The sequence below is a fragment of the Rattus norvegicus genome, chromosome 17 (assembly GCF_036323735.1).
Source record: "Rattus norvegicus strain BN/NHsdMcwi chromosome 17, GRCr8, whole genome shotgun sequence".
NCBI classification, from domain to species: Eukaryota; Metazoa; Chordata; class Mammalia; order Rodentia; family Muridae; genus Rattus; species Rattus norvegicus.
The window spans coordinates 10,068,250-10,080,725 of record NC_086035.1 but is presented as its reverse complement, the minus strand read 5'-3'; the positions used below and the strand labels follow the sequence as shown (position 1 = coordinate 10,080,725).

The following is a 12,476-nucleotide window of genomic DNA, read 5'->3' as shown; positions in this document are numbered from 1 at the left end:
TTACTGCTGAATAAGCTCACCCTTTCTAGTTCTGTCTGAGCTCTGGCTGGCTGGTTGAGCTCAGCTGTTCTGGCTCCAACTCTCCAAGCTGACTGAGTCAGTCTGGCTCCTCTGTGCTGCCCCTGCATTGCTCTGCTTGGCCTCAGACTAACTTTTTCAATCTGTTCTAATCTTCTGGCTCCTTCCCATTCTCTGAATCACTCTGTCTTCACGGTTGTCTAGCTTGTTCTTTCTCTGTGACTCTCCTGGTAAAACTGCCTTCTCCCTCCCCTCCCCTCCCCTCCCCTCCCCTCCCCTCCCCTCCCCTCCCCTCCTCTCTCCTCCCCTCCCCTCCTCTCCTCGTTTTTTCTGTGGTGCTCTCCTGAGTAGCCTCTTCTTTCTGTCTGTCCTTGTGAGAGCTAGGCATAGCCTATTCTGCCAAGTCTCTGATTAGTCACTTTGCTTCCGAGCATGGGTGCTTCCTTCTACAAATTGAAGTTACATTCACTGTTCTGGATTAAGGGCGTGTCTACATTCTGGCCAGAGGGATTAAAGGTGAGTGCTACAGGCTGAGCCACACCATGACTAGAAATTGTTCAGTAAATAAAAATCTCAAGGTTTATAGTATTAAAGCTTTGTAGTAGAAAAACACAGAACTGTTCTAAGAAAGTGTTTTTGTTTTAGTCCCAGTCATGGGTGTCTGGGGCTGCTTCAGACTGTACACAGTAGTTGACTGTGATTTGTCTCCTGCTCGAGCAGAGGTGTTCTTTTGCAAGCTGCAGATAGTTTTTGTGACTGTGTGACGTTTGGAATTCTGGGAACTTTTCAGAGGGTCTATAAATGCTAGGCCCTGAGGCAGGGTGGGTGATTGTCAGTCACTCATGGGGTTGTTTGCTGTTTGTTAGAAGGCAAAGGAGTTTGTTACTGCTCAAAGAAGAAACAAAGGGAAGGATATCAGTGGGGATATCCCCACTGCCATCCTCCCTATCCTTCTTTCTCTCTCTGCAGACACGCTCCCTCTGCAGGCATGTTCCCAGGGACCTGGTTCATCTGCCTAGGCTGCATCTCCAAAGGTTTCAAAGCTTCTACAATAACAGCAGCTAAGGACCACTCCTTCAGTCATGAACCTGTGGAGGAAATACATTCAAACTAGAACACTATTTAAAATGGCTAGGATAGAAATTTAACATAGTATGTATAAGACATAAGTCTGATCACTGCTGGTGAGATTGTAAATGGTACCACCCACTCCAGGAAACAGTTGATAGTTTTTATTGCCGTGACTCAGAAGACCTGCTGTCTCCCAGAAATCTCTCTCTGATACGGATAAACGTGCTGACTCATGGCAGCCCACACTTTCCTGTCATCTAAGAGACTGAAAAGCAACCCTGACTTCCTCCTCTTCTTCTTTCCACAGGGGCAAACTTTACCTGGACGAGTTCTCTTTCTACGGTACGTGGTGCAGACCCTGGAGGATGACTTCCAGCAGATCCTGAGGAGACAGCGGCAGCACCTACAGCAATCCATTGCAAACACGGTTCTGTCATGTGACAAACAGCCCCACAACGTCAGGTAATCCCATAGTACAAGTGGGGTAACTCAGCCCAGGCTATACTTTGAAACCTTGAAGAAAAGAAGAGGAGGAGGAAGAGGAAGAGGAGGGGCAAAGGACTGTTTGCTGTAGGTTTTCAGTCCTGCGCTGTGCTCAGCATCTTGTAGGCCATTTTAAAGTGAAAATGATCCTTAAGTTTTAGAAAATATGTTTGGCAAGGGATCACCCTACATGTTTGTTTCTATTTAAAATCAGCAAATAACATTCTAGTTTTTAAAAGCCTAGACCCACACATCTCTTATCTTTTCTAATTGTCCTCCAGTTTTGTCTATAACACTTGTTTTCCACGTCAGTTGCCTTCGACAGGGGTGGGGTTTGGTTGTTTGGGTCTCTGATTTCTTTCTATGTGTTTGGGTTTTGAGACATGGTCTCTCTATATACCCCTGGCTGTCCTGGAACTCCCTGGGTAGACCAGGCTGGCCTCAAACTCACAAGATCCACCCGCCTCTGCCTCCTGAGTGCTGGGATCAAAGGTGTGCGCCACCACATCCAGGTCAGTTCTTGATAATTGTATTTTCTCTAGGGTGAACTGGCTTTAGGAAAGGAGAGTCTGTATGTATTCAATGCCACTTTTTAAAATCTTGGTTACTTAGCAGTTAGTAATCATCAGAATAAATATTAGCCTAATGAGTTGTTTTGCCTTCCCAAGGCCTACATAGAGGACAACTGCAGTGCATGTCCACTGAGCCCAGCTCTTACCTTTAATGGATGAGGCTTGGGGACAGTGCGTGAAGACCGACCTGGCCAGCGAGTCCCGCTGCCCACTAGTTAGGGAGTGCCGCTGGTCAGATTCAGTCCTCTGCCTCCCTGGGGTGCTTCCCATAACTATAATTTATAGGAGCTAGTTCTGAGTACCTGGTATTTGGATTAGTGAAGAACTTGATGGTGTTTCCAGAGGCAGGTGGACCTGGGGGTTCTGCCCTAATGAATGTGTTAATCCCTCGATGGATTCACAACACACATGTGGAGGTGTTGTCCTAGTTGGACAGGGCAGGTCGGGGCTAAACCTGGCGCCGTAGTGCATACCAGCCACTTTACATCCCTGCTTCTGTGTTGTTTTCAATCCACCAAGAAGTGAAAAAACAGCCTCTGCATATGCTGCCGGATGTTGTGCCTGACTGCACAGGTCCCGGCAACCTCCGACCGCTCCCACTCAAACTTAGAGCTGAGATAAATCTTTCCTCCTCGAGGTATTTTGTCCGGTGTTTGCCACAGCAAGGATAAAATATTACGAAGGTATGACTTACAGGACAGTATTGAGGTTCAGCCTCCTAGAAGAATGGCTGACAGACTGGCATGCCCAAGGTCCTAGGCTCAGTCCCCAGTACCACAGGGGAGAAAGAAGAAAAACATTCACATTTCAGTTGGCTTTTACAGTACAGTACCCACCGTATAGTGTGGAGGAAGGAATCCCCCGGTCTGCAAGCACAGGGAACCAGAGTGCAGCTCTGCATGTTGTTGCACAGCAGCGGTGCACACCTTTCCTTCTGGTCTCTTCTGTATTCCAGAGATGTTATCAAGTGGCTGGTCAAAGCAGTGACTGAAAATGCATTAACTCCACCCCAGGACGAGACGCAGACCTCTCCAGGACCAGGAGTCTTGAAAACGAGCAGTGACCATCTGTCACCCCAGCCTAACCTGGCCAGGAACACCAATCAACTGTAAGGAGCAGGAAAGGGTTGTCTCCAGGGCTTTGGGGGTTTGGTGTCTAACAAATAGGACTGGTCCTAAGAACGGCTTGCTCCAAATTACCAACTCTTGTAACATAGACTTTTTCTCGGGGGGCGGTAGGGGACTTATCTAGGCTAGGAATATAATTATGTAGAATTCTTGGTGGCATTCACTAGGACCTAGATGCCATCTGCAGAAAAGAAGGGCAGGTGCTTACAGGTTCTCGCTGCTAAACTTAGTCCTTTGTGGATACTAACCAAATTCCTGAGCCTGCTTTGCCGCACACTGCTTCCTCTGATGACACCCACCCCACATAGCCATTCTGACCTCCACTGATGAGCCGTCCTGCTCCTGGAGACTTGGAACTCTCTCTCATCCATCTCCTACCTCATAGCTGCCAAGACCTCTAGCTCACCTGCCTGTTGTTTTCCTTTAAATACTAATGAAACTGCCCTATTTAAAACAACAAAGGACTTGGTCAGTCTGGACAGAGCCAGTATAGCAGCTTAGAGCCATCCGTCTCCTTGCAGAATGAGAAGCTGGCCTGTTCTCTTCTACTGACTGGTCACCGTCTGCACTTTCTCTGACAACCATGCTCTTCCACCATATTATATGAGTTTAAGTGAGTTCTGTCAGGCCGAGTTCACCGTCTGAGGTGCTGCTTAGCCTCCTATGCTGTGTCTGCCTCTCCCATATTTGTGTCCAATGGGAGAGGTGAGGGTCCACCCCTGGAAAGTCTGAGGCTAGTCTTAGTGAGAACTGCTGTGTCAGAAAGAAAGCACTAATAGAAAATTTACATGATGAAGCTGGAGAGATGGTTCAGCAGTTAGAGCACCGACTGCTCTTCCAGAGGGACCTGTTTCAGTTCCCAGCACTCGCACAGCCACTCACAACCATCTGTAACTCCCGTTGCAGGAGATCTAGGGCCTTCTGTTGCTCTGTGACAGCAACAGGCATGCACATGGTTCATAGAAGTAATTAATACATAAAAATAATTAAGTAATTAGAATTATTAAAAATTAAATAACAGGGGTTGGGGATTTAGCTCAGTGGTAGAGTGCTTACCTAGCAAGCGCAAGGCCCTGGGTTCGGTCCCCGGCTCCGAAAAAAAGAAAAAAAAATTAAATAACAAATGTGTGTCTTCTATAACAAAGAAAATGAAATAATATTAGTCATAGAGAGGTTCGGCGTAGATGTCTTTACAGGATTTTCTAGGCCCTTAGGAGTGTATTGCTCTGCTTTACTTTAAAGCATCTTGCTTATGTAGCTCACCCTCAAATTCTACAAGTTTCATGTATGAGCTGGCAGAAGGCTTCAGAAAGATGGACTGCTGAGTGTAAGCCAGCAAAGGGCTGGCTTGCTCTCTGTGGCCTGTGTGTTGGGAGGACCTTCTAATAGGCTCTGTTCTACTGCTGGTGGTGGTGGTGTTTTTTTGTTTTGTTTTGTTTTGTTTTGTTTTGGTTTTTTTGTTTTGAGGCAAAATCTCAACAGTAACTCTAACTGACCTGAAACTCACTACGTAGATCAGGCTGGCCTGCCTGCCTCTGCCTTCTGAATTGAAGGTGTGCGCCTCCACACGCAGTGCTCTCTGTTGGTGTGCTCTGCTGAGGCCCTTCTCCAGCTTTAGCAAGCCTCTCTCCATGTCTTCCCACTCACTTGTCTCTGTTTTCTGCACCCAGGATTGTGTGTCAGCTTCAGAGGATGCTGTCCATCGCCGTAGAGGTAGACAGGACTCCAACCTGCAGCTCCAATAAAATAGCGGAGATGATGTTTGGGTTTGTGCTGGACATCCCCGAGAGGAGCCAGAGGTGAGCAGAGTTGATTCACTTGTTTTGGCTTTGGTTAGCTTCTCCATTAAAACAAGAACTAAGCCGGGTGCTGATGCAAGCTCTTCATTGCAGCCCTGAGGAGGCAGAGGCAGGCAGATCTCTGTGAGTTTAAAACCAGCCTGGTCTACAGAGTGAGTTCCAGGACCACAAGGACAACACAAAGAAACCCTGTCTCAGGCTGGAGAGATGGCTCAGTGATGAAGAGCACTGTATGCCCTTCCAGAGGTCCTGAGTTCAAATCCCAGCACCCACACGGTGGCTCACAACTGTCTGTAACTAGATCCGATGCCATCTTCAAGTGTGTGAGTGACAGGATGCTCATATACATTAAATAATAAAACTTGAAAAAGAAAAGAAAGGAACCCTGTCTCAAAGAATTAAGAGAACTAAAAAAAAGTCATTAATTTTTAAATTACTTTTTATCTGTGCCTACTAGAAACAGAATTTCAAGAGAAAAATGCCAAGTGCTAGACCAGCATCCAGTGCCCTGAGGAAAGGAAGCAAAGGGGGTGTGGAGTTGGTGATGGGAGCCAAAAGAAGCTTATTTTTGGCAATTTAACTTTCTTTAACTCTGCTATTCTGGGGCCAAAAGCTGCTGGCTTCTGGCAATTTAACTCCTGCTGATAGCAGCAGGGGATAAAAAAAAAAGCTTAGTTACTTGGGCTCTTTTCTCCCTCAAGTGCCCCTTGATAGCCAGGCAAGGGGATCAGAGTTCCTTACCACTTCGTGAGCCAGAGAGAAAGAAATGAAGTCGTGTGCACACACACATATGCACACACACACACACACATACACTCACACACACTCACACACACTCTCACACACACTCTCACATACACACCATACACACACACACTCTCTCACACACACCATACACACACACTCACACACACATACACACTCACTTACACACACACTCACACACACTTTCACACACACACCATACACACACACACACTCTCTCACACACACACCACACACACACACAGTGGCCCAGCCTAACCACCAGTTTCATCAATTTCACAAGTGCACATGCATACTTACATATATATACATATAACTACATAAGTATGCATGTATATACATATAGACAGACAGACATGTAGACATTTGGTGGATGGAGCACAGCCCCAAAAGCCACACTTTATTTCTTCTCTCAGCCTTTTTATACCTCCCTAGATAAAAGTTCTTTATGAAATCACCTCATGGATAAGATGTTACACAAAGGGGAAGTTACAGAAGGATGTCCACAGTAAGTTTATAGCATGGGTCATTCTATCAGCTCATTATAGGTTCACAGCAACACTTTCACCTGGCCTTGCTTTACCACAGTGCATATCTGTGGCATCATCCTTGGACCTGACCTAGAATGAATCTTTTCCTTGATCACAAATTTGTCCTAAGCTTGTTTCTCTTCTTAGTGTAATTTATGAAAGAAAGCTCATTGTATTTTTATAACACAGGCTTTATTTACTCTTCTATAAGGAGTGGGCACATTCTATTCTTGTTTCTAACTTTATATCTTTCTGGCAAATCAACTACAACTATCTCCTAAAGCTTTCCTTCTAAAATTATTTGAATCAAATTAGGAATTCTACAAAATCATTAATTCATCCAAACAGCATTAATTCATAAAAGTTCATCTTTATGTTGATTTGTAGGAAACTTGCCCAATAGAGTGGGCTGATGCCCAGGGATCATTAGGCAACTTAAGAGTGGCGGAAAGGCAGCGAGAATCAATCCTGAGATGAAGTCTCTGGGCTGTACCTCTCCAGAGTGCACCATTGCAGCCATGGGAGCAGTGGGCCGTCTCAGGAAGTTTATTTGCCTGCCATAGCCTTTCCTAGATGGCTTCTGTCAGAAAAAACACAAACTGTAATTAAAAAGGGAAAAAGAGGGTAGGGGGGACTACTGAGGTCTTTGTTGAGTTGAAAGGAGGAGGTTCCCAGGTAATTGATGTGTCTTCAGGCATAATTGCTTGGGAAGAAGCAGGACACCATCAGATCCAAACTCCCTACCATGTCAACTTGATTAACAAGTCATTCTTCAAGTTTAGACTTAGAGTAGACCAAAACAATATAAATAAAAACTAAGATTCTCTCAGAAGTGGTAAATTGGCCACCCACCCAAATTATACTAGAAGATATGTAAAGTGACCTTTACTTTTGCTCCTTATTAACTCAGGTATAATTTGCAGTTTTACATTTTCACAGTTACTTTACACAGGTCTCATGTAGTACTCATGAGAAGTTCTCATCATCCCCCAGGCGTGCGCTGGTGGAGTATAAACCCTTACAGGCTTGGCGTGACGGCTCTGGGTAACGCTGCTGCTGCTAACCCTGACACTCTGAGCTCACTTACAGGGACCCACATGGTGAGGGGAAAGAACTGATGCCCACACTGCCCTGTGACTTCTACCCACATGCCTGGACATGAACAGCCATACACACAGGCATTATTAATAATAAATATGTAAAGAAAACGTCAAGATGGAAGACAGTTTCCTCATTGGTTAAAAAATGAAATCTTGAGGTTGGGGATTTAGTTCAGTGGTAGACCGCTTGCCTAGCAAGCGAAAGGCCCTGGGTTCGGTCCCCAGCTCCGGAAAAAAAAAAAAATGAAATCTTGCAAACTTACTAAAGTTCAGCTATTCTAACAAGACTTTTTATCTTTTTTTTTTTTTTTTTTTTTTGGAGCTGGGGACTGAACCCAGGGCCTTTCGCTTGCTAGGCAAGCGCTCTACCACTGAGCTAAATCCCCAACCCCGACATCCTCCTTTCTAACCTATATGATTCTTGTCTGTTTCTCTTGTCTGTTCTACACCAGAACTTCGAGTGGAATGTTAGAGAGACGATGTGAGCAGATCTCCTCACCTGTTCATCCTAGGGGAACCATTCAGTTCTGAGCATTGCATGTGAGGGGACCTGTAGATGCTAGTAGGGAGCGTGTCAGACGGGAAGAGGTCTACTTCTACATGACTGGTATTTTTCTAAAGGATAAATAAATACTGAGGACTTCAACAACTGTTGACATAGTTATAATTTTTTCTCCTTATTCTCTGGATATGGGGAATTATGTTAATTTCTTTTTCTCTATTGTTTGCTTTTTCCAAGACGGAGTCTATGTTACCTTGACTGTCCTGAAACTTACTCTGTAGACCAGGCTGGCCCCAAACTCAGAAATCTTCCAGCCTCTGCCTCCTGAGCAGGGATTAGAAAGTGCACACTACCATACCTGGCTCGCTACATTGTTTTATTTATCATGATTTCTTTTTAATTTCACCTTCACTTGTCAAGGGTTTTTGCTGAATATACTTCCTAGTTGCTAAGTACTAAATGTATTTTAAAGACGTTCCATTCTCCCCCAGTGTAGTATCTGTGACAAGAAGCATTAGAAATTTCAGGTCTGGGGCTGGGGATTTAGCTCAGTGGTAGAGCGCTTACCTAGGAAGCGCAAGGCCCTGGGTTTGGTCCCCAGCTCCGAAAAAAAGAACAAAAAAAAAAAAAAAGAAATTTCAGGTCAAGGGTGCATCCCAGGGCCCTTGATCAGGGCTCATGATCCTCCTGCCTAGCACGAAAATTACGGGTAGGCACCAGGATACCTGGCTTTGTCTTTTTCAAATGTCAAAGATCGTTCCGTTATTCTGTAAGTTACTGGTTTATTAACAAATCCATTTCCATCCACAAGCATTGTGGAACACTCACGAAAGCTGTGCTATAGCTCTTTAAATGTGCTTCTGCTTAACTCCCTCTTCTCCACACAGGGAGATGTTCTTTACTACCATGGAAAGCCACCTTCTGCGATGCAAAGTCTTAGAGATCATATTCCTCCACAGCTGTGAGACACCCACCCGTCTCCCCTTGTCTCTGGCCCAGGCCCTCTATTTTCTGAACAACTCCACATCCCTGCTCAAGTGTCAGGTACTTCCTTCCTGCTTCCGGTCCTTTCTCCTGATCCTGCTGTCTGGGCCTCGTGTGAGAGGTTTGGAAACTGTACTCTAATGGGAACCATTGATTATCCGCTGCTTTTACTGTCTCTGCAGTCAGATAAAAGCCAGTGGCAGACGTGGGATGAGCTGGTTGAACATCTGCAGTTCCTGTTGTCCAGTTATCAACATGTGCTGAGAGGTAAGGAGCTCTTAGGCAGTGGCCATTATCGGAAAAGAGCGCTTCTCAGATAATTCTCAGTTGTTCATGTAGGTAAAGCACCATTCTAGGCAGGTGTGGTGACACTTGCCTATAATCCCAGCACCCAGGAAGCCGAGGCAGGAGGATGAAGAGTTGAAGCTTATTTAATAATAGTGTGTCTTTAAAAAAAAAAATAATATGAGCTGGAAAGATGGCTGGCTGTCTTTTACTGCTGTGAGCAGACACCCTGACCAAGGCAACTCTTCTAAGGACATTTAACTGGGGCTGGCTTACAGGTCAGAGGTTCAGTTCATCATCATCAAGGCAAGAATATAGCAGCATCCAGGCAGGCCTGGTGCAGGAGGAGCTGAGAGTTCTACATCTTCATCTGAAGGCTGCTAGCAGAATACTGGCTTCCAGGAATCTAGGGTGAGGGTCTTAAAGCCCATACCCACAGTGACACACCCACTCCAACCAGGCCACACCTTCTAAAAGTGCCACTCCCTGGGCTTAGCATATACAAACCATCGCAATGGCTTAGTAATTAAGAGCACATCCTGCTTGTATAGAGAACCAAGGTTCAAGGCCCAGCACCCACATGGTAACTCCAGTTCCAGGGGACCCAGTGCCCTCTTATGTCCTCAATGGGCACAGGATATAATGTAATTACGCAGAAATCAAGCTAAAGCACCCACACATAAAATAAGTACTTTTAAAATAATAACAAAATAAAACTTTTAAAGTGTTGTTCCTTGATTACGACTACAGGGAACATAGCTGGAGTCACTATGATGATATGAACTTTCCTACCTTGTCACAGCTACACTTGACCACTACAGTGGTCCTCCTGGGTATTAGATTGTATAGATAAGCTTAGCTCCTATCATGAGAGCCCTGGGGGCTAGAGAGATGGCTTAGCGACACTGACTTTGTTCCAGAGGTCCTGAGTTCAGTTCCCAGCAACCACATGGTGGCTCACAACCATCTGAAATGAATCTGTTGCCCTTTCTGGTGTGTCTGAAGACAGCTACAGTGTCAGTTGCTCATGGCTACATTATAATAGCTCTCAGTAGAGAACAGAACATATCTACAGCAAGTTGAACCCACATCCTGCAAAAGATGTGAGGGACCTGAGGTGCCTGGGGTTGCAGCTCAGGGGTAAAGCATTTGCTTTGAATCCTTCAGTCCCTGGGTTCAGTTCCAGTATTCCTGACGAGGGGGACCTTAAAGCTTATGAAAGTGCTCTTCAAAGTTGCTGGGAGAGTTAGACCAGGCAGCCTGCAGGAGGCATGAGGTGCAGTGGACATGATTTGGACCAGGCCAAATCACTCACTGACTTGCTGCAGTGAGAACTGTCTTTTAGGTAGGAATCACTGAGGCAAAGCTGAAGAGCTGAATAATCCTCAGGGGACTGGGACTGCAGCTCTCCAAGCCCCAATAACACCCTGGGCTCAGCTGCTGCACAGCAGAGCCAACACTCAGGTGGTGACAGGAGAACTAGAGACTCAAGGTCACCCTGGGCTGCCTAGCAAGTTAAGACCAGCCTGGTATATTCGAGACCTGGTCACTAAAAATGTTCAAATGAAAATTACTAAGCACATAGGTTTTTTTTTTTTTTGTTTTTTTTTCCGGAGCTGGGGACCGAACCCAGGGCCTTGCGCTTCCTAGGCAAGCGCTCTACCACTGAGCTAAATCCCCAACCCCCAGCACATAGGTTTTTACTGTTGTTTTGTTTTCCTTTTTTCAGATTGGACTTTGTTTTCTATTTCAAGATAGTCTGGAACTTACTAAGTAGCCCAGACTGACCGGAACTCAGACTCCCCTGCCTCGAGTTCCCGGGGCTGGGTTTACAGCATACACTACCCAGACTGACAAAAAATAGGAACCTCACTTGAGAAATGGGGCGTTTCCCCTGAACATGGTAGACTGAGGATACACAGCCTCACATGGTGTGAAGCCTCACAAGCCAGAGCTTATGGCCTTGCTCCAATCTCAAGGAAGTACCCCAAAGTCCAGACTGACAGCTGGGTTTCTATTGTTGATAAACTCCATGACCAATAGCAGCTTGGGAGGAAAGGGTCTGCTGCTTATACTTCCTGAGCTAGCTTGCTCACTTGTCCCCCCTCTCTCCATCCCCCCCCCACACACACACACATCCCCCGGACATCCCCACCCCCTCCCCCGGACAGCTTCAGCTTGCTTTCTCACACCAGGCTGCTCAGGGATGACATTGCCCATCACCTCAGACTTACCTATAAACCAGTTAGAGAAGCATTTTCTCAACTGAGAGTCCCTCCTCCCAAATGACTCTAGCTTATGTCAGGTTGACATTAAACTTGCCAGCCCATTTGTAAATGAGTGAGCTGTACTTTTTAAAAATACTGTTCCTGATTAAAGAGAAGCTAAAGCCAAATGTGACTCTTCTAAGTCAGAAAAAGCTGGTGTAGGGGAGTTGACGATAATTGATAAAACATTTGCCTAACACACGCAAAGCCATGGGTCCCAGTTCCAAGAGGACAAAACTGAAGGGCAGTTGAATCTGGAGTGTGTGATAGATACCGTGTTGATATTCTTTATTTATTCAGTAATCATACCAGGTTACAATAGTAGATGTCCTCGGTCTTAGGAAACCCATATTGCAATATTAGACATGGTATCTATAGGTTATCCTCACGTGGAAACAAGGACATTTTACTCACCCGTGAGGTCACTTGGAGGCTGACTTTAGCTCAGTGATGATACATAGCAGGTAAGAGACCTCAGAGACCTGTGTATGTGTAGGCCTGGACCAGGACCACTGGGCAGGACTTACATTAGCGCTGAATTAAAGTCTCTCCTCCTACTCATGTGTGGTGTGTGTGTGGTGTGTGTGTGTGTGTGTGTGTGTGTGTGTGTGTGTGTGTGTGTGTGTGTGTGTGTGTGTGTGTGTGCGCGCGCGTGCGCGCGCTTCAAGGTTCACTTCTCTACAATGCTGGTGATATGTAACTTAGAAGAATGAAGGAAGGAGTAAATTATTCCATCACTTCAGTTTTCTTCTGCCTGGCTGGGGCAAACTGTGGGGTCTTCTTGGTTTGAAACTCTTACAACTAAAACCCCAGAGGTTGGAGTTGCCGTGTTAGAAAGTGAAGCCACACCCCCGCATGCTCAACAAGCACTTTCCCACTAACTGCCCAGTCCTTATAACTCAGTGTCAAAGGAGCCTTTGTCGGGCCACAGTACACAGTTGTACAGCATTTGTGATTGCTCAGCAGGTAAGAC

General features: G+C 45.7%; 1 protein-coding gene across 2 annotated transcripts in view; it reads left to right on the top strand.

Annotated features, from left to right (window-relative positions):
* The window catches only part of Simc1 (SUMO-interacting motifs containing 1), a 45,156-nt gene that overhangs the window by 31,285 nt on the left and 1,395 nt on the right, over positions 1-12,476 (top strand). For both annotated transcript variants that reach the window (NM_001400839.1, XM_063276005.1), the window contains exons 5-9: positions 1,397-1,551; positions 3,100-3,252; positions 4,942-5,070; positions 8,855-9,011; positions 9,134-9,218. In NM_001400839.1, the coding sequence (NP_001387768.1) occupies positions 1,397-1,551; positions 3,100-3,252; positions 4,942-5,070; positions 8,855-9,011; positions 9,134-9,218 (679 nt within the window). The remainder of the gene's footprint in view (positions 1-1,396; positions 1,552-3,099; positions 3,253-4,941; positions 5,071-8,854; positions 9,012-9,133; positions 9,219-12,476) is intronic.